This window comes from Dipteris shenzhenensis, chromosome 2 (assembly GCF_047967505.1).
Source record: "Dipteris shenzhenensis isolate YYH24624 ecotype China chromosome 2, Dip_SZ_1.0, whole genome shotgun sequence".
Taxonomy (NCBI): Eukaryota; Viridiplantae; Streptophyta; class Polypodiopsida; order Gleicheniales; family Dipteridaceae; genus Dipteris; species Dipteris shenzhenensis.
The window spans coordinates 7,392,288-7,418,774 of NC_141597.1; the positions used below are offsets into that span (position 1 = coordinate 7,392,288).

Sequence of the window (26,487 nt, forward strand, 5' to 3'; positions counted from 1 at the left end):
TGGTACAACCTTTTGCAAAGGAAAGGACTGAGAAAGCTCCCTCTGGACCAACCTAGTACGACTTTGGCAAGAAGATATCCCTGAGTATAGCTCTTATTCTTCCTTCAGATGATGCATTCAAGAAGAGTAAGAAGCCTCGTTATTATGAGGACAACAAAAAGAGAAAAGGAGGTAGCCAAGAAGAGAGTTCACATTCTAGGAAGAAAAAGGCCAGACATCACCACAGCTCTTCAAGTTCTTCTTCCTCTTCTTCCAGTTCCACCTCTTCATCTTCATCTTCGTATTCTTCATCTGGGTCATGAGAGCCTAAGCATAAGAAGGAGAAGTCATCCAAGGGAAAGCATGTAGCTAAGAAAGCAAAGACTAAAAGAATTCAAAGAAGGTGGGAAGTCTGTTAGGTTTGCCACATTTAATGACCAGTATGGTCATACAGAGAAGGCCATGCAATTTATCAGGTAGTTTGATAAAGCGTTTGGTACAAGAAATTTTTTTTGAGTCCTCCAAACTGCACATGGTCAACTTACACTTGACAGGATGATAATGATGCACACAATCCTTTTTGTCCAAGCTGGAAATCCCCTCAACAAGAGATATATTGCATCCACAGGTTATTCCAGATTTGTGCGAGCAACTGGCTGTCACTACAAGGCATGTGTGCTATGTTGCCCCTTTCTGGGTAAAGCAAAAGCGTCAAAAATTGCATCTAGCTTCCTTTCCTCGGTTCAAAGGCATGCATATTTTCTCTTTATTCCACTGCAATTTCATTGATGTTCTGCTGTTTTCTGACAGGTAATTACTAACAGATTGGCAAATACTGACAAGTAAAAGCTGTCTTTTTTTTGTTGAAAAAAAGTGTAACGGACTCGCTGTAGTCTCGGTAGACTAACCAGGCTAGTTTGCTCTTCTGGTTAGCTGCCCAACTTTGCCACATGATAGTGCCTCTGCCACGTGTTAGCTCTGTACTTGCACTACCACATCAGCACTCTACTGTCCGCTTTGCCACATGTCACTGCCATGTCAGCACTCTACTGTCTGCTTTGCCATATGTCTATATGTGGTCGCCACGTCAGCGCTACACTGCCATGCCAACAGACTGAACTGGTTGCCACATTAGCTGATTGCCTCGCTAACTTGACTAGAGTTTGGTTAGGTGATCTGGGTATCGTTGATCTGGTTAGCTTAACCTAGTATAATTGCTGGTGTCAAAAATTATTCGAGCATCCCAAAATTCGTCGTCAAAATCCTTTCGCCCGTTCAATTTCTGGTTACCACTTGGGTTTTCCATCAACTCCCGGATACCTGGTCGGCCTGGCAGGGAATAGCTAGGCTTATGCAGCCTTGCACATACGCCCATTGTTTTAATGCATGATAGCGGCAACACAAACGTTCGCCTTTTGGCCCGTAGTTAGAAATATGTGTTGGCGCCGTATGCTCCTCTCGTCAGCACACCATACTAGTGAATTATTCCCTGGCTATTGCCAACACCTGGAGCGCACACCCAAGTCGCCCTTCATAGAGCTTAGCAAAAATCATGGTGTTCCATCCCTTAGCATTATCCCATGATTAAAAGACACTACCAATTTTTTCCACGATCCAGAATTGTCACCTCTTGAAAAAGAGGTTGAACCGCGCTCTGATACCAATGATACCGATCGTCGTTTGAATCTCTCTCCAATACAATCGTTCGTCGTTTGAATCTCTCTCCAACAAACATGGTTTAAGGCCACGTGAACATTCAACGCTCTCTCTCTCTCTCTCTCTCTCTTTGCCTCTCTCTGCAAACACACGAGGGCCCAAAACCAAGGGTGGACCCCCCTGGTAAGGTCTTTATTTCAAATGAAAATTGTGAGTGCAATGATTTCTCAGCTCGTTGCTGAACATCCAAAACATACATGAATACAGTTCTTTACGAGAGCCCATGGCTCATTCTTTTTGGCAACTTGCCACTTTGTCAAATTCCTAGACTACTATCGTAATTATATGCCACATAGGGCAGCTCTAGAATCTTTGTAGTCCTTGGTCACATGGTGTTGTAGACTCCTCGTGCTAAGCAGCCTTAGCCTCCCTTAAATATAGGGCATTTACCCCTCTTGGTATCTGCAGCCCTTTAATGAAACATACCACCATGGCGCCCATTAAATGTTAGCACTTTCGTAAATAAGACTCTAGGCTATTTCTAGTCATTGTGGGCATCCCCACTAAGCACATGTGCACACATAACATAGAGAATACTCTGGTTGATCGAGGTCAACCCTCTTGACCGTAATTAAGAAGCGCTGACTAAGGGTCAAGGCGCGTGAATTAAAGCCAAGACTCTCAGACCGGAGTTGGGAATAACTTGGTTGACCAAAGTCAACCCTCCTTGGCTAAAGCCAAGTCTTGTCGGTCGAAACCAACACTCTCTGATTGTAAATACGTTGGTTAAATATAGTTAACCCTCTTGGCATGAGCCCAGTCTCCCTAACCAAGGTTAGTCTTACTTAACTAGGGTTAGGTAACTTTGACCGAAGTCAATACTTTGACCAATTAGAAAATAACTCTTTGACCATACTTAAATAAATGGAGAAATCTATAATTCTGATCAAATAAATGGTCAATTGGAACTTTGACTTGGAGTATTTACAACTTGGTGACACATACAAGGTGATTTTGGCAATTGTCAACAATAATAGTTAAAGTCTAGGGTCCAGATCTAGTCCTTGGCAAGTCACAAGTCATTAAAATGACTTGAAGAATGGTATCAGATCTTGGCAAGTTACATGCAAGATCAACTGGTTTGGCATAGCCAGCACACTAGGGAAAACAACACAAAGGACATGGGGTAAATGATGGAAAAGGCCAGGTATGATTGTAATATGTTTTGATAGCGAATAGCTACAACACAAAATTAAAGATCAGGCATGATTATTCCCATGCGCACAAAGGAAAAGGTTTGACATAAATTGACACATCGTAATCTATCGTCTATGACATGTTACTTGCCATATGGTCTCATATCATTTTTCCATTAAAGAGATATTGGATCAATAGTGTGGTGACTCCAAGGCAGAAATGGCTCTAAGGACTTGTTGTGGATCTGGATATAAGATTCTCTTTTCTCCACAGGATAAAATTGCACAGTCCACCCCCCACTCCTCCATGTTGGCTTTTCACTAACTAAGTCCTTTCATTTTATGCTTCCTTAGGTTGCTTTGACTCTCATAGTCACGGGATATGAAACAAAGGAAAGCCTGGCTTTTTATCTCTTTCGCTCCATAGATAAGAATTCAGCCAAGACTTTTGCAACCACGGCAGGGGTTATGTTCTGTATTTGTAATTAGTATTAACAAGAATGATACTTTACTTTAAATATACCAAAAATTAGAATAGATTATTGTCAATAATATTGTTTGGTTGCTGACAAGAATCTGTTTTCTTGTGTTCAGATTTTTACCTCACCAATTGTTGAACTTGGAAAAGCTGCAGAAGCTCTTGGTGACGGTGATATGAGAACAAGGGTAAAAACGGGAAAAGTTTTCCTTCGTGATGAGATAGCTGACTTGAAGGAGGCGTTCAATAGCATGGCACATCAAATTGCTAGTCATCATTTGATACTTGAGCTCAAGGTTGTAGCTATGCTTATCTTCAGATTAGCTTATTTGCAGATGACAGGAGCAAATGTATGAAAACTTCTTGCTGCATAATTTCATGTTTTTCATGTGAGAATTCCCCTTCAGGTCAAGGAAAGAACATTGGATCTGGCTCAATCCAATGACATCCTTGCAAAAGAAATTGAAGAGCGAAGGAGAATAGAACTGGAGCTGGAGAAAGCCAAAGATGTTGCCATAGCAGCAAACAGATCAAAGTCTGAATTCCTTGCTAACATGTCGCATGAAATTCGCACCCCTTTGAATGCAATCATAAATTTTACAGAACTCTGCCTTGACACGCAGATAACCTCAGAGCAACAAGAGCATCTTGATTATGTACGTGGTTTATCTCAAAACTTTTACTTTATTTCCCAAAATATAAATCTTCCCAAGCTGAGGATGCCAGTTGGTTCTCCTTCATTTCAGTTAATTTTTGGTTTAGGTGCACTTCCCAAACTTAATTCCTCCCAAATTATAAATCTTCCCAAACTGGGGATGCCAATTGGGTTCTCCTTAAATCGAGTTATTTTTGGTTTAGGTGCACTTTGCAGCACAACATCTGTTACGACTCATTACAGACATATTAGACTTCAGCAAGATAGAAGCAGGAAAACTGGAGATGGAGATTATTCAATTTTCATTGTTCGACCAGCTAGAGCATGCTGTATCAGTGCTAGCAGCACGTGCCCGTAAAAGTGGCTTGGAACTTTGTTGTAGTTTCGATGCAGATGTTCCTGAGCAGATTATTGGGGATCCAGGGAGGTTGCTTCAGATATTTGTGAACTTGATTGGTGAGATTTGGTTTCAGCCAATGATTTTTTGTGGTCTTTGCAGTTTTCAGAATCATAGGGTTCTTAAAAATTTTGAATCAATTTTCTTTGGTCCATGAATTATCTAGTTGACAGTGAGTTCATGGTGGCAGGCAACGGTATTAAGTTTACAAAGAGAGGAGAGGTGGCTGTTTCTGTGTCGGTTCAAAGTGAAAATGTGGATTCCGTTCACCTTCTTTTTGCAGTTAAAGATACCGGTACATATAAATTCTCAGCTATTAAATTTTAAATCATGAGACATCTGATTGATTCGTAATGTGACAAATCACTTAACGTTGGATTGGACCTCCTCTAACACAATTTAATGTGACCTTTACAGGATTGGGTATACCTCAGAGCAAGCAATTGCTGCTCTTTCAAGCTTTTTCACAAGTAGATTCTTCAACACAAAGGTAATATGTCTTAGTAGATGATTCAATAAACCAATTAATGGTGTGAATGTCCATGTTCAGATTAAAGTCTGCCAAGGATCTGTTAAAAATCCCCGCAGTCATCTGAAAAGTAGATTATATACGGAAAGGAGTCGGACTTCATTGTCTATCCATATTATTAATCTTGTATGTGCAAAATGCACTCCCTTGCCTCATTTCACTAAAGATAGGGATAACCTTTGGAGCATGCTTGCCACTTAGTGATGTGCCATGTTTTTGCAGATGTCAGCTGAGTCAACCTGCATATTTCATTTTTGATGAAGCATTCTTTAGAGACATGGTTTTGAATGCGTATGAGAAGTTCTGGTATTCTTGCAACAATTCATGAAATTTTAGAGCGACAATGGCTGCCAACCTTAGATAGTAGACTAGCTGGATTTTGACCTGACAGATTTTTCTATGATTGCTGGCGATTATGCCTGAGTCCTCCAATGTACCTTTCAAAGTGGTCTACGACCATGCCCCCATGATGATCACTGTTTCGTCTCAATGCCAGCGTTTAGGGCTGAATATCTCTTTTACTCTCCACATTTGCATGTGTGGCCATAGGTTTTGCAGTAATGTGGTTTCCCAGATGTATACAGGCAAAAATTTTCTATTGCATTAGTCCCCCCCCTCCAAAAAAGGAAAAACACCCCACTTGGAAATATAGCGAAGGGATTCACTATAAGCAGCTGATATGATGGTGATGGGATCCAGGGATGTTTATTAAAATTCTGGTGCTATGCTGAGATTTAGGATGGGTTATGCAGTCCCCATCCTATTGGAAGAGTATTGGCTTAATCAATGCAGATGTTCTACATTTTGATGTTTCACCACCAGAAATGTACATTTCCATTGATAGTTCTTGGTAGTTGCATTTCATTTTCGGAATTAGGAGGTTGCACTTATATGATATCTGATATGAAGCAGTTGGCCAATTTCGTATAATTGGAGCATGAAAGCACAGATTTATTGTGATTAGAAGGCTACAGGAGATGCAGATTCTAGAGATTATGATTTGGGGGGTGATGTGCCTATACAAGTCTGTTAGAGGGAGAGTCCGCGCCTTAGGAGGTCTATCTGGTTGGGTTGAGGGCACGATCAGGGTGAAGCAAGGATGCCCCCTCTCACCGGCTCTTTTGAGCGCAGGAGCCTGAAGAGGACTATATGGAGCTAGAGAAGAAGTAGAAGGGCTGGAAAAGGTGCAGCTAGAGGGATGCCAAGGGCAGATAGGCGACTGAATGGAGTGCAGAATGGACCAGGTCAAGGGCCTGGAAGCAGGCTGGAACCAAGTTGGATAGGCCTGGCTAGTGGCAGGCTGCCATGTGGCCAGGAGGGTCAATACCGAAAAGGACTAGTCTTAATTCACAATGTTTGTTGAAGCATACCCCTAATGCACACATCGTCCGCAAGTCACAGAAAGATGTAGCTGAAGGAAGGAGAAGAGAGGTGGCAGATCATGGCATGGAGAAGAGAGCTCAAGGAAGGAGAGAAGAGGGCAGCCTTCCAAGGAGGAGGAGTTAGAGTAGCTTCATTGGCCTCCCTCACCTCAACCTCTTGGAAGGGAAAGGGAAAGGGAAAGAGAGAGCAGGGCTAGGAACATGGCTCTGATACCATATGAAGAGACATGGCGGTAGGAGAATGCCAAGCTAACTAGAAACGGAATGGAAATATGGAAAGCATAATGGAAAGGCAAAATGGAAAGAAAATGAAAGAACAAGTACTAGGCAATGATAACCAATACTCACATGTAGATAGCTTGATGTTGACTGATGTCAAAAGACTCAAGACAAGTACAACACTATATAGTGTGACACTAGACTCTAGAAAGCCATAGTGTATATGGGATAATTCCCAATATGACACGTGGCATGTCTAGGACTCACTAGACTATAAAACACCCCCTAGACACCTAGTACACTCATTTTTGACTCACTTTGGCTTCATATTCCAACAATAACAATGCCACAAGTTTCTGAAAGAAATAAGGGGAACTTCACTACCACAAGTTTCTAAAAGAAGTAAGGGGAACTTTACTACCACTCATAGACAAATTCAGTGAAGTACGAAAAGAGAAGTAAGAATCTGGCAAAGAATCTAGAGTTGTAGATACAAGCTGACTATCAAGTATAACTTCATCAATGTTCAACAACTGCTCTCTAAGATCCTAGATCTTAGTTAAATAATCTTACATTGAGTCCCCCTTTTGCACTCTGACACTGTCAAGCTCTCTTTTCAAGTAAAGAGACCCTAGCCTAATCCCTTACCTTATCCATATTACCTAAGGCATCCCAATCTTGCTTCGAAGTCTTTGATGAAGGGATATGGACCTCTTAACAAACAAGTCAATAAGTGACAAGGGTTGGGCCTCCCATCTTCTCTGATGCTGAGTAGGGGTAGTAGGTGTAATTGGTACAGCTGGTCTCACCCGAGCTTGCTGCCTATCACATGGATTACGTCCTTGCTGAGGTATTCCATGAGCAGTAATTGCATCTCTTGGACATGCATCTTCACCTGTAATATAGCCAGCCAATAGGTTCTTTACCATAAAACTCCACAAGGAATAATTGTGGAAATAATTGTGCCATCCGATTTATCCCCTTGGGCCGAAACTCCAAAAACACCTTGCGGATTTTTATTTTGATCCTGATCCATCTTCAAGGGTGAATGCAAAACAGTCCCAAAAGTTCACGTGCTGTGAATTATACTGCACCAACAAAAGAAGGTTGTTCGAGAAGCCAATACCTGGCTAGGCAAATGCAGCTTGGTTGTATCAATTAAAAAAAAAAGATGGACTGTTTGACCAGTCCAAGAACAATGCTGTGCTTCTTTGAACTAGATAGCAAAGATACGAGAAAAGTCTGCTCCAAATGAAGCTTGAAAGACAGAACAAAAACAGAGTTTGTGACCTCTGTCAGGCAGCTTTAGAACAACACCAAGGAAGAACCAAATCTGCCCTAAAAAGTGTACTATTTGCAAAATATTTCTTGAAGAAAGCGGCTTCAAAGGCATCCAAATGACAGCTGCTGGCAAATAAATCTGTTGTACAGCTAGTGGGACCTCAACAAGATAGCAGCTGCTTCAGAATGAGCTTGCAACAGGTTGCAGCTGTTCTGAATAGTTCCAAATGTCTGCACACACCCTGAAAACTGCAAAAAAACTGTAGAAATGTCCCCCACAGCAGATAGGCTCCTGAAAATGTGCAGCTGTACTACAGATAGTAGCTGCGACCGTATGGACAGTTCCATACATGCGCACATAGTGCAAGAAACCTCCAAAAATGCTACTGGTTGGCTCGCCTGGATGGTGCAAGGGTTATTGATGCTGTAGACAGCCTGTCAACAGCTGTAGCAGCTTTGAAACCTTAAAAACGGGTCAAAAATAGCCTATGAATTTTGAAATTACCTCCGTAAACAAGTCAAAGTTGTAGCAAAGGCTAGAGAACAAGAATTGCAAAGATTTCAGCACCAGGACAAATGCAAAATGCCTCAAAATCTGCAGCAGCACCTCCGAAGCAGCAACAAAACCTCTAGGACTGCAGAAGTACTCCTAATGTGCATCAAGAGGCACATATGTCCGTACAACAGAGAAGATGAGGTGGTTGCTGAAAAGCTTGACTGAAGCTGTTTGAGGTGGTTTCCCACGACATCATTCCTCTCCCAAGCTGGGCTCTCTTGAATTGAACTTGCCTTGAAAGTACAAGGGGCTGTCAACATGACAAAATCCTAAAACTCTTGGCGTGAGTTAAAACTCACTCGAACCTAAAATTTTCCACTAACTATGGTTAGGAGGAAAAACCTTACAAGGAAAAAGTGCCCCTAACCCTCCTAACTACTTAATACATTGGCCACTACCTTTAATATTATAATATTTTCAATATCAATGTTGAGGTGGTAGATGAGGTGTCAAGCTGCTTAGGTGGTAGTGTTGTGCTGGCTGTTGATTGAATTGCTTACGTGGAAATGATGATGTGGCACTGCCGTGTGTGATGATGATGAAGTGGTCTGTCTACCACATGTCACTTATAAGTGACCTTATCTAAGTGGTCTTTGATTTGCCATGTGGCAATTTTCCATATGGAGTGTGTGGAAGGCGTGATCTGCAGAAGTTGGGTCTGTGGCGTGTGCTAGAGATGCCGACAGATGTTCAGGAACTCCTATTGTAGATTGCCTTCAGCTCACATTAGTTGATCATTCAAAATATTCAAGCTCCTCAAGCCTTCCCAACTTAACTTGCCACATCCTTCTACTATCATACCTTTTCAAGTTTATGGGATATCACCGCAAAACAAAGTCTCTTACATGCAAGTACCATACTTGCTCCTTCAGCTCTTGATGTTATGCAGCCCCTAGGTCCCTCCATCGAGAAGGAAATTATGCAGTTTTTGTTATCTCCCATTATTTGACAGAGCTTATTCTACTGCTGCATATTGTATGCAGTGCTGCCACTTACCTTGTTTTGGTGATACCCTTGTTTGTTAAGCCTTTCAATAACTTTATTACAACTATCCCAATCATCTTTACATCACCTTTTGACTTGTGACATGTTCAGCTTTATCGCGATTCGCAACCATCTGCAGCACGTAGTCACTGACTGAATGACCTATCTTTGATCATGGAGGAGTTTTTTCTTTTTGAATTCTGTTCTCAAAGGCGAAGGATGATCTAGAGCTTAAGTTAATGTACAAGATGTATGTTGTACTCATTGTACACAATTCCTCTGCATAATCACAGTGCTCACACACGCACATACTACTCAAAAAAAGGAAAAACTTAAAGCATTAGAGTATATGTCCAGAAGAGATGACTAACTACAGACGAGGTTGATTCCAAAGAATGTATACATGTTCACCCCTTACCTGAAGGTTAGGGTTTGTCCCATGAACCTTATCTCTATGGTGCAATTTGTACCATTCTCAACACGAGATGTAACTTGTTTACCCCAACAAGTGAGGATCGCTTGCTGAATCTATTCATGCTCTCCCAAGAATGCCCCAAATGAGCTAAGGTTCACACTTATATAGGTATAGGGTGTCTTAGGTCTCTTAAGCCTAAGAGTACGCTGACTATAACTATCCCAAGGTTAGGTTACATGAATTTAGTAACCCAACCTCCTTAACACTAGACACATTATGTCCAGACGTGGACATAACAAAGTTGACATTCATCTAATATATGACACTGAACATCTTTAATTCTTGGGCACACATACCTTGCCATTTCTAAATAGTAGTCCAGTTTAAAATGAAATATTGCTGCACTATCTTGCTCTCTTTGCTGCAAAGTCGGGGTTCCAATGTTACCAACCTATTGGGTGGATAACCAATGTTAAAATCTTGTAGATTAATGGTTGTTTTTGTAGAGTCCTTTAAGAAAGACAGAGATATCTCCATAACGGAAATTGCATTTATTTTCGGAATCTTGCTAAAAGCATCGTCAACCCTATTGGAAGATCTCTTTTGATAACAAATTTCAAAGTCAAACTTTTGCACAAGTTCACTTATCGACCCATTCTGATCTCAAAGGTCAAATTGGCTGCAAATATACTTCAATGAAGCGTGATTGGTCCATGCGATGAATCTCGCATCATAAATATTGCCTATAGATCTCCAAATCTTAAACAACAACGAGGAGTTCCATCTTGGGTCTGCATATCTTCTTGCTTTTATAAGCATTACTTTGCAGCATATTTGGTGTTCGAGATGTGCACATGTTTTAGGCAAGGTTGCACGAAACGTTTCCATGCAGGAAACGTCATGCGCTTGAAACGTTTCTAAAATGTTGATTGAATCAGTAGGAAACTTTAGGGGTAGGGTGAGTAAAGACAAGTGAAAACTGAGTGATGAAGGGGCAAGGGTAGGCTGAGCAAAGCTAGATGACTTGTTCCATCTATTAACATTTTAATTGCTACAGCAAGTAGATGACAAGCAATTAGTAATTTACAGCCAACACATGCAAGTACTTTAAGTTTACAGCGAGCACATGCATGTACACAAGCTAAATGTCATTAATTTCAGCATATAAATAAAATGTGCTCATTGCACATAGACATTACAAGTTGAAAGATTACATGGAAAGTGTGCCATCATCCTCTTCCCCCTCATGAACATCCCACTTCTGAGAAGGGTCGGACTTATATGATGGATCACTTCTAGAACGAAGCCTAAGGTTGCTGTGCACATACACAAGATCCTCAGCCATTTTATGAGCAAGCCGATTGCGTTTCACAGAATGGATGAATCCATAGGTGGACCGATTCCGCTCTGCTGCAGAGGAACTCGATACTTGTGAGAGGAGCCTGATCACCAACTTCTGCAATTGAGGGGTATCTGAACCATAGTTTTCCCACCAAGCAACGGGAGAAAGACACTCTCTATCTACAATTGATCCTTCATCAAAGTTTTGTCTGCAGCATCCTTCCCCACTCTATCCAAAGTCTGCCTCCAATCTCTCATCACTTCACCATCTTGTTGTGGATTCTTGCAGAACCATTTTGGATTTAGAAGAAAGGCTGTTGCATGGAGAGGAGAATGACGCGTATCCCATCTCACTTCTGCAATTTCTGTTATTTCTTCATACATAATGTCTCCATTGCTTTCTCTAGCTGGGACCTCTTTTATATTCTCAAGCATTTGATCAATACCTTCATAAATCACACCAAGACATGCATCATCCTTGTCCACCAATCGTAACATGAGCACGATGGGGCAACACACTCTCACATACTTCTGCACTTCATCCCAAAATGAGGTTGACAGTATGGTGTTTTGAATCCGAAGGGCTTCATCATTGCGACCTCTCCAATCATCCCAATCTTGGCTAACAACCATTTGCTTCAAGGACGCTTTTACCTTTACCAAGCGCTGGAGCATGATGAAGTTTGTTGCAAATCTTGTATCACTTGGCTTCAGCAACTTCAGTTTTGAAAATTTGGACAGCATGGCTCTTGGTGCCTCATGATTGGAGATGAATTGCTGCACCTCCTTGCCATGACTAATTTCCAACTCCATCCACGCCAGGGCTGAAAGATCCTTCAGCAACAAGTTCAAACAATGGGCAGCACATGGGGTCCAGAAGATTTGTTTGAACTCTTGCTCCACAAGATGACCAGCTAGCTTGCAATTTGAGGCATTATCAGTAACAATCTGAACTACATGTTCAGGGCCCACCTCCAATATAGTCTCTTTTAATGCTGCTGCAATGTATTCTCCAGTCTTTGCCTCTCCACTAGTATCTATGGATTTCTTGAATTCAATTCCTCGTGCACTGCAAACCACAATGTTGAGAAGAGGCCTCTTTGCAGTGTGTGTCCAGCCATCAGAAACAATGGAGCATCCATAGTACGGCCAAGTAGATTTAATAGTGGATAGGCTCCTTGACACTCTTGCTCTCTCCTTCTCCAAAAGAGAGGTACGGAGCTTCTCATAGTTTGGAGGTTTATATCCCCTTCCAAATGAAGCAACTGCACTTACCATGTTTGTGAAATATGGAGACCGTGCAAGAGAAAATGGTAATCCATTGGCATAGAAGCAACGTGCCACAGCGTCATCAACCTCCTCCCTTGAATTGTTGTTGATACAGTTGGCGAAATATGGAGACCGTGCAAGAGAAAATGGTAATCCATTAACATAGAAGCAACGTGCCACAGCGCCATCAACCTCCTCCCTTGAAGCGTTGTTGTATACAGTTGGCATGGTTGACTGAGATAAAATCTTCGGGCCTACACTCAAACTGGAACCAACAGTACCCTTGTGCTTCTTGCTAGAAGATTCATGATCTTCACGTGCCATGGCTGCCTTCTCATCTGCTGGCACCTTCCTGCAAACTTGAACACCAACGTTCTTTATTCCTAGAAGATGGGCACGCACACGAGAGTAAGATCCACAACATTGCAATCGACAAAAAGAGGACGACCACTTTTCTTGCTACCTCCTTTGGCATAGGTACCCTTTTCTTCAGCATGCTTCCAAAGCGGCTCAAGGTCTTGTGTAGAGCGTGGCATCTTGAACAAACTGAAAAGAATGGAGACAGTTGAGAGGGGTTATGCCACAAGAACAAAGACTTAAACGGTCACAAGCTTGCATGACATGAAAATTTCAATGAAATATTATCTACTACAAGGATATTTCCTCCTACTCCATGAATGACGGCACCAACAACGATCAATGGCAATGCTTTTGTATGCATTGCGTGCCAAGAGAAGTAATCTTTCTCAGTGCACCTGCCCGCTCAATATCTCTTCTGCTCTCTCCCTCAACGATGCAATCCGTCGAAGGGCACTAAAGTGGAAGTGCATAGACTTCATTTGCACACCTGAGTGGTATTGTCCCTTTTACCAATGACTAGAAGCTGCCTGCTAGGGGAAGAATAGAAGGAGAAGAAGGCGTTTACCAGATTTGTCATAGTAAGTTCTTGTGATTTGCTTGAACATGCATGCTCTGTTGTCTGTCTGTGGTGAGATTGTGACTCCATAAGTCTTCCATTTTTGTGATATAATGGTCTCCATTTCTTACAGCACATTCTTGTCATTTGCTTGGACTGAGCACACTCTCTTGTTTGTTTGTGGTGCCACTATGGAAATGCCTTGGGGTGTGGTCTATCGAAGTAAACCTTTTGATTCCATTGTGTGGCTTCCTCCAAGTGCTCTTTTCCATATCCAATTTTTCCTACATGCCTCTCTAAGAAGTAGTAATATCATTTTCCGACCACCTCGACATCGACCGCAAGCAGACAGCTGTTTGTGGCCCATCTCTCCTCTTCATGAGTATACGCATTATCTCTTGGAACATCAACGGGTTCCACTCATCAGGAACCCGCGGCCCCAGGAAGATGGTGCTCAGACAGGAGCTCCAGCCAGCTTTGGTGGGAAGGGTAGATGTGCTCCTATTGCAGGAACACAAGCTTTCGGCTTCTCAGACCAGTAAGTGTGGGAAGGTCCTCACAGGACGCTCCCACACCTACTGGGAACCTTCGATTGGTTGCTGGTGTTTCTCGAGATCGTGCGTAGCCTAGCTGAGGAGACTGGTGCGGAACTTTCTGTGGTTTGGCTCAGATGGTTCCGGCACCACCAGAGCCCGGGTCGCCTGGCAGACGGTCATTCTCCCCCAGACAGAGGGCGGTCTTGGCATCATAGATCCAGAACTGCAAAGTCAGGCATTACTTGGCAAGTTAGTCATCCGCGGTCTGACCCCAGGGGTCTGACCCCAGGAGGGAGACGTGGAAGCTCTTGCTTCAGCATGGTCTCAGCGCGTGTATCCCCCAGAGAGGGGGTGATTGGCAGCCATCTATCCGGTGGATTTTCACTTCAGCCCCGTTGACTCAGCCCCGCTCCCCCTTCCTCCGCGGCCTCGTCTCGGTCTGGAGTAAGTTGCGGTACAGCCTCTCTCAGGTTCCCCCCAACTACCGAGAGGAGATAGACAGACAGCCCCTGATCTGGAGCAGCCAGGTGACAGATGATACAGGTCGCCAGCTTGGAGAGAGATCCCATATCCCATGCGCGCTCTGGGCGCGTGGGCCTGCGCGCTCGCTCTGGGTTTGGAGGGACGTCTATAGCCAGTTGGGCCCAAGCGAGCTGGCAGCAGCAGTAGGTACGGCACGTGGGACCCAGGCTCGACGAGCGGAGATCGATGCTGCCATTCCTGCAGGTTGGAGGATTCCCATGATCACCAGACAGCTCCTCCCAGGAGATGAGAGGTGGCTAGGGTAGTTCACTCCCCGCGGCATTCCTTTGGTGGTTGCAGGCCTTTTCTCGGACTCTTCGATTCACTTCTTCTCCGTCGCCGATGGTAGCCGTCTCCAGAGCAGAGAGGCCGTGATCGACCCCCAGCTTCCCTGGCAACGCCTTCGCATCATAGGGCTGCAAGGGAAAGCGTGGCATATAGACCCCCTGATTGTTCAGGACGAGGACTGGAGACTCTAGATTTGGGAGGGCCGCTTCTTGATAGAGGTGGAGTGGGACCCAAGGGAGTGGCACTGGCCACCACTGGAGACCTCAGAGAACCCTACCCCCTTCTTCTCATACAGCGCGCGTACCAGTAGGCGTGCTCTGGGGGCTCTCCAGCGCAGGCTACCCACCCAGGCACATAGTTGGTATGCCCAAGGGATATCTCTGGTCTTTCTTCGTACATTCTGGAAGACTCTTTGGCAAGTTGGCGGCCGAGGAAGATCTCTTACTTTCTTTGGATGGTGGTCCACAAGGGGCTACCAGTTGGGAGATGGCTGAGGCAGATGGGGCAGGAGGGGCACTGCTAGATGTGTTTTCAGGAGGAGTCGTCCCTAAAGCACTGCCTTTGGAGCTGTTCGCATGCTTAGATAGTGTGGAAGGGAGTCATGGGGATCTTAGCGAGGGTTGCACCCGAGCTAGGACCGGTCACCTGGGGAGCCGTTTGCTGGTGCAGCACCGAGATGGGACATCACTTGGCTTATGAGTGCTCTCAGCAGGATCCAGTTTTCTTCATCACGCAGGCCACCTGGGCATACATGGAAAGCTTCCCTTGGCATCTGACAGAGACAGATGCAGGAGCGATGACTCGGCACCCAGTTTGGGAGATCATAGGGAGTATTGTAGGCTGGCATATCTGGACTTCCAGATGCGCGCAGGCCTTAGGAGATCAGGCTTCTTCTGCTACCCAGACCCTAGCGGACATCTGGAGCACGATCATTCACACGCTCAAGGGTCAGTGGGATCAGATTCAGGGGGAGTCCTGGGCAGGGAAGGAGAAGCGACGGCGCTTCCTTCGCGACTGGGACCATCAAGAGCTGTTCTTCCAGCACTCTGCTCAGAGTCTTCAGTGGCATTACTCCCCCCCACCGTGGCTGTTTGTCATAACTCAGATGATTATGCCCTGAGAGTCTTGTAATTATTTTGTTACCACGGGCTGTATCCGTTTTGTGATTACAGCCCGCTGGCCTTTTGGCCTTCTTGTACTCTCGTTTTCAAGCAATATAACTAGCACTACTTTTTGCGGAAAAAAAAAAGTAGTAGTAATATCTTTGCTTCCTACTTTGGTGTAATTGTGGGACTGCATGGATTCATCCGAGGAGTACTGCATCCCTTGTTTTTCCTTTGTCATGGACTTGAGTTCTTGCTATTTTTCCTACATGCCTCTCTAAGAAGTAGTAATATCTTTGATTCCTACTTTGGTGTAATTGTGGAACTGTATGGATTCATCCGAGGAGTGCTGCATCCCTTGTTTTTCCTTTGTCATGGACTTGAGTTCTTGCTGCAGCTGCTCAATCTTTTCAGTGGTTTCTGCATGGGCAAGCAACTCATTTTCCATCAGTTCTGATGTGCCAATGAATACAAAGATTTTGTATCCAGATCCAGGAATCTAATAATTTCAACTGGTGACATGTAGCCTCAAGAAAGACCTTGTACCCAACTCATGAGAGAGTGCAGTCTCGAACAAAATCCATTTTGATCTCTAAAAGATTCATCAGACATGAAATCACATCCAACGGGTGTAAACAGCTGAAGGAAGAAGGTGATTGGCTATGGAGGAGGTAGAATAGAGGCGAAATGAGCTGAGAGGAAGAGACAGCTAGAGGCGGCTGCACAAGAAAGAGCCGAGCAGAATTAGGGTTAGAGCTTGAAGAATATGATGGCGTGGCAGGGCGAGTTAGGGCAGGGATGACCTGCTTTGATACCATGTAGGAAACATGGTGTGTGTGTGTGTGTGTGAGAGAGAGAGAGAGAGAGAGAGAGAGAGAGAGAAAGAGAGAGAGAGGGAGATAGTCTAGGGAGAGAGAAAATGATACTCAAATGTAGACACGATGAAAGGCTTTGATTCATTCATCATCATCAATGAGACAAGTGAAGTACAAGCCTTTATAGGCTAGACACACACACTCAAGTACCAAGTGCATATGGGATAAGTCCCATGGTGACACGTGGTACTCACACTAACCACTACTTGATCTCCTAGTACAACACACTAACACACTCTTTGGCTATGATTTCTCCAACATCTATCATGAGATTGAAACTGCACACTGTGTCGTGTTTTTGGAGGATGAGTTTGGGCATGTTCTTGGATTCATCTAGACATATGTATACACACTGATGACCATTGTGAAAGCTTTTTAAATCTTTTCATCTATGATGGCTGCATGCACATAAAGGTAGATGAACTTATCAAAGGCTTATGCCATATGAGCGATATTGTAATTTCTGATCAATGTGGAGCTGCCTTAAGTCCAGATTTGAGTTTCATGCAGATTGTATGGAGGAACGGGTTTAGGTCTGGTAATATCGTCAAAACTTGCTGCAGCAATGGGCGGTAAAATGTGGGTCGAAAGTGATGGTGTTGACGGTCATGGGAGCACTTTCTGGTTCTCAGCCTGCTTTCATCTTCCCCCAGCCTGTGATCCACCAGTCAATTCAAGTTCTGATGTGTTCAAAGATGTTTCTGCCCTTGTTGTGGATGACAATGAGACGAGCCAAAGAATTTTGGTGGACTTGTTGAAGGTGATGATATGTAAGCGTTGTGATAGTCTCTCTTTTGGTTGGATTTCTGATAAGACATTAGACTTAGGATTGGATTTCTATTTTTCAGAACTGGGGGATGTCAGCAGATGGTGTGAGCAGTGTGGAAGCTGCCGAATCTGCCCTCCAGAAGGCAGCTGAGTCTGATAGGAAGTACAAAGTGGTATTACTAGACATGTGGCTAAATGGAACTGAGGCTTGCAAGTTGGTTTATTTTCTTCGTGACCGACCGCATTTCCTTGGGAATTTCTCAACTCTACCAGGTGAAAGAGACAATTCTGGGACATGTACTACTGTAGATGTAGAAACAAAACATCAAGACTCCCGATTAAAAAATATATTGGAAGCTGGCATGGATCTAGAAGTTCCTGCTACTATACAACAGTCCGTAGAGTCTAGCATCCATGTTGAATCTGAACAGAATTCATTCAATTCTTCAAACAAGGAGCCAATGCATCCTGATCAGACTCGAGTTGGTGATTGGATAATCCAACAACGGAGTCCAAAAATTCCAGAATACCAAATGGTTGCTCATCATCTTGCACCAAAGGTCAGCAGACAACATTCCACAGAGATTATTTCTTCTTCCATTATTGTTCTGACATCAAGTCAGTCTGATGTGATCAGGTATTACCTTGAGTCTTTCCCTTTTTCAACCTTCTCAATCTGGATGCTGGATACTTTTAATTTTGGTAGCCCTTGTGAATGTAGCATCAATTGGTACACTGCTAAATCTGTGGTAATATTTTCTGGAGACTCTTGCTCAAATATCTCTAACTTGGTCACAAACTGTGTTTACTCAAAGAGTGCTTGTATTTTGGCTCTTCCTCTTTGCTTGCTCTGTCTTCCCAGTTTTGCTTAAATGCGATCCACTTTTTTGCACACATTTTCATTATTGCTTAGAAAAGTCCTTAATCACGTATTCACATGGTTCCATTGTCTGTGCCAACACACTTTTGTTTCCCCTGGTTTCTGAGGATGAACATAGTGGTTTTAACAGTCTCAGCATGAAGGTTAGATGCATTGCCATTCTAGAATCATCTCTTTTAATATTTTCAATCCAATTATGGATTCTCTTCTTCTGTGCTTACCTGCAGAGAACCACAGAATATTACCGGCATTTCTGCTGTTTTCTAGGTGCAAAGAGCTTGGCATAAGCATCCACACACCAAAGCCTGTTAAGCGTTCCTTGCTTTTTAGAGGATTACAGACAGCAGTATGTGGTGAACGTCCAGTTGTTTCAGAGGTATGTATACTATCGAAGGCTTCTTGTTTACTGATAGTCATGCTCTCTTAAATGCTGTAGTGTGTGCATTTTGGAGAGGCTTTTAACTGTTTATTTTATTTCATTGTCAGGGTGCAATTCCAAAGGTAAGTTCAGAAAACCCTAGTAAGAGCTTGCGGATCTTGGTTGCAGAGGACAATCTTGTAAATCAGCGTTTAGCAATGATATTGTTGCACAAATGGGGACATACAACTGCCCTGGCCCAGAATGGAGCAGAAGCTGTGGAACTGTGCTCGAAAGAATCATTTGACCTGATTTTGATGGATGTAAGTTTCTTAACTGAATTTTTCACCTTACATGAGTGATGTTTTACAGCAATGAAGATCTTCTAAACGGCCTATATGTATGCTGTGTGAGATTCAAAGCATTCATGTTGATGTAAAAGGCATGTGCTACTAAGCAACGGCACATCAATTGTTGCAAGAACATCTCAAGCCTGTGTATGAGTGGGTTGCTGAAGCATTGTTTCTGAAGAAATAGGTGCATGTACATGACGAGTTTATCTTGGACTCTTATTTTCCATTGCCTTAGAACAAGTTATGTTATCATGTGGTTTGATCAGTGTGGAGGAACAAACTTACAAGGATGCAAATGAGTGCAATGCATGCAGAAATTCATCTCTGATTGGGACCTCCAATGGGGGAAGAGTGTCCTCGTGAGAGTACTTGTTTCTGTTTGACCTATGTGCAAGGTGAGAGAGAGAGAGAGAGAGAGAGAGAGAGAGAGAGGGAGGTGGCTGATGAATGCAAGATGGTAGAAAGAATGCTACGTGCAATCACAATGAAAGGGGATACCCTTTCATTAATGTCCCTTGAGATCACTCAAGGTCCCTCTTCCCATTTAGACCTACCCTTAGCCTATGACCCATGCACCTACCATTTAACGCACTCAATGCACCCTTCCCTTTCCTATTGCCTCTAGGACCTTGAAACGTGTGTGCACTTTATCAATAATCATTGGCCAATGTTACATAGATTAGTGGTACCATTTACACTGCTTGATCGATCATAAATGCAAACATATACCGCGCCATCAAATTGGCGCCTAATATAATAATGTTCTAATGACTATTAATTAACTAAATAATCATTCATCTTGTCATGACACTCCCTTCTACTTGAATGAGCGGAAGTTCTCTTCTGGATTATCTATTGACTCTTTCTCGTTCGTACACTTTCTCTTTTTACTTCTGCAATTGCATCGCCTCTTATAATCTGCGAGTATCTGTGGAAAATATGAAGTTGCTAATGAAACGGCCATTGGTATCGGAGACAATAGATTTTGGTAACCCATGCAACCCTAAGATTTCCCTAATCAATAACCTTGCTGAGCAGTCAACTCTTTTACAGAGGGAATAAAATGGGCCTGTTAACTCAGCCTATCTATAACTTTGAAAAGCTGCTCAAACTGACCAACCATGGGGATTCCTAACACAAAACTCATTGTAATATGTTCCCACCTTTTAGAGGGAAAAGGTAAAGGCTGCAAAAGACCAGCAGTCTTACTTGTGTCAGATTTAATGTGTTGACATACATCACATTGTTTAACAAAGGCTGAAACTCCCTTGCGAAGTGGAGGTGAATGGAAGTACCTCTCAATATTATCAATGGTCCCTCTAATGCCTCTATGTCTGCAATGTGGACTCGCATGTAACTCACCCATGACTAGATGCCGAAATGTTTGGGTACACATATGGTACACGCTCCAACAATAGGTATCCATCCATGATGGAATGGGCCTCTAACTTGCCAATCTCATTATGCTGATCCACCCATAACTTTCAGCAAAGTCCTCATTAGAAGGATAAGCTTAACCATTGCTCCTAGTCATTTCTCCTTAACCACAGAAATGTGATTAACTTGGGGCCGTTTACTCAAAGTATCGGCTACTAAATTCTCCGTCCTTAGCTGTATTCAATATTTGGTTGTTCAAAGGATTGAATTGTTCAGCCCATTTGATTTGTCTTGAAGAGACAATGGGTTGAGAAATTAAGTGCTTAATACTTTGATGGTTAGTCTTAATCTTGAAAGCAAGACCATATAGATAGTGCTTCCCTAACTTCAAAGCATGAACTACTGCCTTTATCTCCTTCTCATATGTGATATATTTCAACTCGGCCCCTTAAAGCTTTCTACTCTCATAAGCAATGGGATGCTCTCCTTGCATCAACGTTGCCCGAATCAAGGTACCACTCGCATCCGTACATACAACAAAAAACTCTTTGTCCATGTCAGGGAGTGTTAACACTGGTATAGTGATCAATGTTCTCTTAAGCTCTTCAAAAGCTACTTGGTGAACCTTTCCCCACTCATACAAGTAATGCTCCTTTAACAAATCTGGTAGTAGAGAAGCAAGGCATGAAAAATTCTTGATGAATCTACAGTAATAACTACACATCCCTAGGAACGATCTCAACTCATGTATATTTTTGGATATTGGCCATTCAATTATGGCCTTGACCTTTTTAGGGTCAACCCGAATTCCCTCAGCAGACACAATTTGTCCCAAATATTCTATCTCCATCTTGAAGAAGTCACTTTTCTAAGTATTTAGGAACAATTGATCCTTCCTCAGGAGCTCCATCACCTTAGCGAGGTGATCCTTACATTCCTCCTCATTTTGGTTGAAAACTAGAATGTTGTCAAAGAAGACTATGACAAACCTTCAAGTAGGGTCGCAAAACCCTTCTCATCAGCCTACTTAAAGTGGCTGGAGCGTTAGTTAGGTCAAAAGGCATAGCCAAAAACTCATCTCCAGCTTTCAGCTAGAGTTGATAATAACCATATTTTAAATCCAACTTACTAAAAACTTTAGCACCTTTAAGCACATCCAATAAATCATCCACTCTTGGAATCATATACCAATTTTTAATCTTAAGTTTATTCAAAGCTCGGTAGCAGCATAAGAGATAGAATCCACGAACGCTCGCTGCTGCTCCCCGCTCCTCCTGCTCCCCTCCTCTCCCTGCTCCTCCTGCTGCTCCTCCTCTCCCCGCTCCTCCTGCTGCTCCTCCTGCTCCCCTCCTCGCTGCCCCCTCCCTTCCCTCCTGCTGCTCCTCCTCCCTGCTGCTGCTCCTCTCCCTGCTCCTCCTGCTGCTCCTCCTGCTCCCTCCTCGCTGCCCCCTCCCTTCCCTCCTCGCTGCCCCCTCCTTTCCCCCGAGCTGCCAGTTGGAATATACAGGGATTAGGCGGCATCCCTCATCGCCGTCGCAGACAGCTGATCAGGAATCAGCTCCATCCAGGTGTTTCAGGTGGTTCCCTAGACATTCTTTTTCTTCTGGAACACAAACTGGATGTCAAAGATTGCTCCAAGTTAGGTAAGTTGCTCTCAGGCCGGACTTTTTGGCTTTCTGCCTTGGGAACCAGAGGAGGTACATGCATTTCAGTTTCAGATTCTATTCTCCCTCTGGTCATTGGACACGGTACCATAACCCCCTCCAGGGCCCAGTGGGTTTTACGTTTGATTGACGGATGTAAGGTTGGTTTCCTCAACCTCTATGCTCCGAACAACAGAGGGGACCGTGTTTTGTTTTGGAAAGAGTTGCTCTCGTGGGCTGACATTGCGGATTCGTGGATTATTGGAGGTGACTTCAACATGGTTGAGGTACCTTCTAATAAGAAAGGGGGCAGAGAAGGTGGTATCCACTCCCTTGAGAGAGCAGCCTGGGATGCCTTCTTGTTCAGGTTCAGTGGCATAGATGTTTGGTCAGATGATGCATTTCTTATTCAGTCTCAGTCACTTTTGTTTTCCTGGTTGAACCATAGGGTGCAGATGCCTATCCATGCTCGGATTGACAGATTCTATGTGGGTGACTGGGCACTTGATAGAGGGGGGACAGTTTGCATTGCTTCCGGTATTTCCACTTCAAACCATTTTCCGGTAATTTTGTCCATCTCAGAGCCTCATCTTAGAGGACGGTCTCACAGTATCAGGATCCTCGACGCCTTATATACGGATGAGACTCTCACAGAGGTAGTGTTGGAGATCTAGGTTTCTCATATGCAGGGGGGTGGGCCGGTCCTTCACATGTGGCCATAGTATTTGCCAGTATCAGCGACTTTTGTCACTCCGTTGCTAGTGCTCGGCGAGGTGAGGTACTCAGGCGAGAGATCGATATTCGCCGGCAGTTGGCAGCCTTACAGAGGGAGGAGCAGAAACGACCATCAGATGCTTGGATACAGGAGCGCCTTGCTGCGGCAAGGGCTCACTTGCTGACCTTGCTTGATCAGAGAGCAGATATGCCTTCCATGCACGAGAGTCCTTTTGGATACAGATGGGAGGGAGAGTCAATAAACACTTTTTCTCTACACTTAGTCCCAAACATAGTAGAGAGAGTGTGAGGCAGCTTATTGACTCTGACGGCGTTTTGCAGTCCCATCCGGAGACCGTCATGCACTTAGCGACAGCTTTCTATGCCTCCCTACTTTCCGCAGATCCGAACTCACAGGCCAGAGGTGTGGCTAGAGATGAAGTTTGGCAGAGTTTACCTGTGTTGGTCACCCCAGAGATGTTATGCCCACTTGATGCACGCTTTACCAACACAGAATTCAAGACTGCTCTCTCTGCCCTTCATAAGGGCAAATGCCCTGGTTCCGATGGTCTTACTCCTTTTTTTATAGCCTTTTGGGATATGATAGGCGATCATATTACTTCAGCCCTGCAGGGCATTTGGGACTCTGGTGAGATGCCTGACTCACTGACCGAGGGACTCATTTACCTTATCCCGAAAGGTGGCAACAGGAATTTTGTATCCCATTGGAGACCCATCACTCTTTTGGGCACTCTTTACAAAATCCTTGCCAAGGCGATCAGCATCCGATTACAGCCCCTTCTTCCAGACCTCATCCATGATACTCAGACAGGCTTTGTGCATGGCAGGAGCATTTTTGATAATATCTTTTCCTTTTGGGAAGCCACAGAGTGGGCTATGCAGAGTGGGCAGAGGCTAGCAGTTCTACTCTTGGACTTCGAGAAAGCCTACGATAGAGTAGATTGGGGTTTTCTTGAGGGCACTGTTCTACGGTTTGGATTTTCAGATGCTTGGATTAGAGGGGTGGCCTCCCTTTACAGATCAGCCCACAGCCAGGTTTTGATTGGAGGGGTAAGGGGTGACAAGTTTCAGATTTCCAGATCAGTTCGTCAGGGATGCCCTTTAGCCCCCTTCCTCTTTCTTTTTGTGGCAGAAGCTATGAGTATCTTCCTTAGATCTCAGGCTGAGCTTTTTGGGCTGAGATTGCCCTTGAGACAGGAGCAGGAGCTTCTTGACTGTGAGTTGGCTGATGACACTGCTATTTTTATTGAGGCCTCTTCGCAGTCACTTGATTCTTTCCGGACAGCCTTGGATATTTTTTGCTCAGCTGCAGGGGCACACATTAACTGGCATAAATCCTTTGGCTTTTGGATCAGTGATGAGGACACTCCAGGCTGGGGAGTTGACATTGGCTTTTCCTGGATTCAGAGGGGTGTTCCTATCAGGTATTTGGGATGCCAGGTAGGATTGGACATCTCTCCAGCGCAGCAGTTTGCCCCAGTACTAGAAAGTATAAGGAAAAAGCTCCTTTTCTGGAGCTCTGCCAAACTCGACCTTGCATCTAGAGTTGTGGTAGTGAACCAGGTTCTCTTGGCCACCTCCTGGTTTGTGTGTTCTTGCTGGTGCCGGTCTAGGGATTGCATCACTCAGCTCATTAGACCAGTCAGGAATTTTTTATGGAGTGGACTTGATGGCACAGCAGATGTTGCACCAAGGGTGGCCTGGGAGACCATTATTCTCCCTACATGTGAAGGGGGCTTTAATGTCATTGACCCGGACTTGCAGTGCAGGGCATTGCTTTATAAGGTGGTGGTGAGGGGACTCATGCCTAGGTAGGAACCTTGGAAGGATTTCTTTTTTGGACACATTCAGGCTTGCACACCAACCTTGGGAGATGATTGGGTGGACAGCCCTCACTGGATTTTCACTTCCGCCCCTCTCAGATCTCCTGCCTCTCCTCTCATGACTGCCATCCTGAAAGCTTGGGGGAGCTTCAGGAACACTCTTCGAAGGATTCCACCTTCTACCGTCGAAGAGATTGATAGGCAGCCGATCATTTGGAATGATAGTATTCTTGACGAGCATGCTAGACCACTGGGCACTTCCCATTACATGCAGTGGTCTAAATGGGAGAGAGGCCCCGCCTACACAGTAGGCACTTGGAAAGCTTTTATCAGGCTACCTGAGGATCAGAGACTGCAGTCCGTGAGTCACCTCAGAGGGGTAGCACGCAGGATTCAGCAGATAGGTGCAGCCATCCCGGTGGAATGGACAGTTGAGTTGCCTATTACTTCCACCACTTGGATGGGGGCTTTTTCGAGGACATCAGTTCCTTTACAGGTGATCGCTCTCCGAGGTCTCGGGGAAGACGCACTGGTCTTTGACGTTGGGGATGGAGGTTTACTCTCTACATCCAAGGATGGCATTCTTCTTGAGGTTGCCTTTCAGCCTGTCAGGATTACTGGTTTTGTGGACCATGGAGCGGGCTTGCAGTGGTACTTAGACCCCGACCCTCTGCTCTTGGCCTTGGGATCCTGGAGGTTGTGGTTATATGGAGGTGCACCTATCAGGTGCTTGCAGTGGGACCCAGGAGAGTGGGAGTGGATAGATCATGGGCACCGAGAGAGGGGGATTCCCTTCTTTCGTTTCACGGTTGGTAATGCCAGGAGATTTCAGCTGAACAGTAGGGGTTGGATTCCCTCCAGAGCCCCCCATTGGGAAAGCTTCTTCATCACCGCAGATTTGCGTAGAGGAGGCTCTGGAAATCCCTCAGAAATAGAAAGATCACTCTTTTCTTTTGGCTTTCTATTCATGGAGGGACTGCAGTGAACCTGTGGAGATCACGATTTGGGGCTGATCCCACTTGTCCTCGATGTCATTCTGCAGAGGAGTCAGTGCGACATTGCCTTTGGGACTGCAGTCAGGCGAGGACTGTTTGGAAAGGGGTTGCTCGGATACTCAGCATCTTTCATACTTCCCCTTTCTTCATGACTTAGGGCTCGGTCGTATGGTTATCCCTTACCGGGCCCCAGGTGTTTTATGAGGGTGAGCCTTCTTCTTGGGCACTCTCGGTCCACCGGCAGGTGATAGAGCCCTGCTCTCTTCAGGATGTACCACTTACTCCCTTCAGAGCTTCTCATGCTTCAGTGGACACCTCTTGGGAGATTTTGGCTAGCATTTCCTCTTGGCACATTTGGAGAGCCAGATGTACTGAGGCCTTGGATGGCACTCAGATACACCCATCACAGGTGTTCATGGGTATTTGGACTGACACGGTTCACACTTTGATAGCCATATGGGCTAGCATGCAGGGCCCTTCACGGGTAGCCTCTTCTAGAAGGACTATATTTCTTCGAGTTTGGAGGGGTTCTCCCTTTTTCTCGGAGGTTTCTACTGGATTGAGATGGCACTATCAGCCTCAATCCTTTCTTTTTGGCTCTTGAGCTTTTCGTGCATTGCATGATGTATCCCGTATGGAGCTTGCTCTAACGGTTTTTCTTTAATAGAAGTCTCTTTTTGCAAAAATAAAAATAAAAATCTCGGTAGCAGCTCTTAATTGTAAGTTTATTTAAAGCTCGGTAATCTATACACATACGCTAAGATCCATCCTTCTTTTTTACTAATAATACAGGTGCTCCAAATTGCTTGGTTGAATTAGGCCTTTTTTCAATAGATCCTCAATTTGTTTTCTACCTCCTCTATTTCTATCTAGTTCATCCTATAAGGGGCTCTACATGGAGGAGAAGCCCTTGACTCTAAGTCTATGGCATGATCATGTTCTCTCTCCCCCCCCCCCCCTTTCAACTCACCCGCGGCG

At 44.4% G+C, this 26,487-nt stretch overlaps 1 protein-coding gene and 1 pseudogene across 1 annotated transcript in view; one reads left to right on the plus strand and one right to left on the minus strand.

Annotated features, from left to right (window-relative positions):
- Positions 1-26,487, plus strand: part of LOC147904290 (uncharacterized) — a 79,150-nt gene that overhangs the window by 26,916 nt on the left and 25,747 nt on the right. The window contains exons 5-13 of the mRNA XM_087385230.1: positions 3,426-3,605; positions 3,717-3,965; positions 4,168-4,420; positions 4,552-4,656; positions 4,779-4,851; positions 17,088-17,337; positions 17,426-17,982; positions 18,493-18,601; positions 18,712-18,906. Of these exons, the coding sequence (XP_087241356.1) occupies positions 3,426-3,605; positions 3,717-3,965; positions 4,168-4,420; positions 4,552-4,656; positions 4,779-4,851; positions 17,088-17,337; positions 17,426-17,982; positions 18,493-18,601; positions 18,712-18,906 (1,971 nt within the window). The remainder of the gene's footprint in view (positions 1-3,425; positions 3,606-3,716; positions 3,966-4,167; positions 4,421-4,551; positions 4,657-4,778; positions 4,852-17,087; positions 17,338-17,425; positions 17,983-18,492; positions 18,602-18,711; positions 18,907-26,487) is intronic.
- Positions 10,938-12,725, minus strand: LOC147904291 (uncharacterized; annotated as a pseudogene).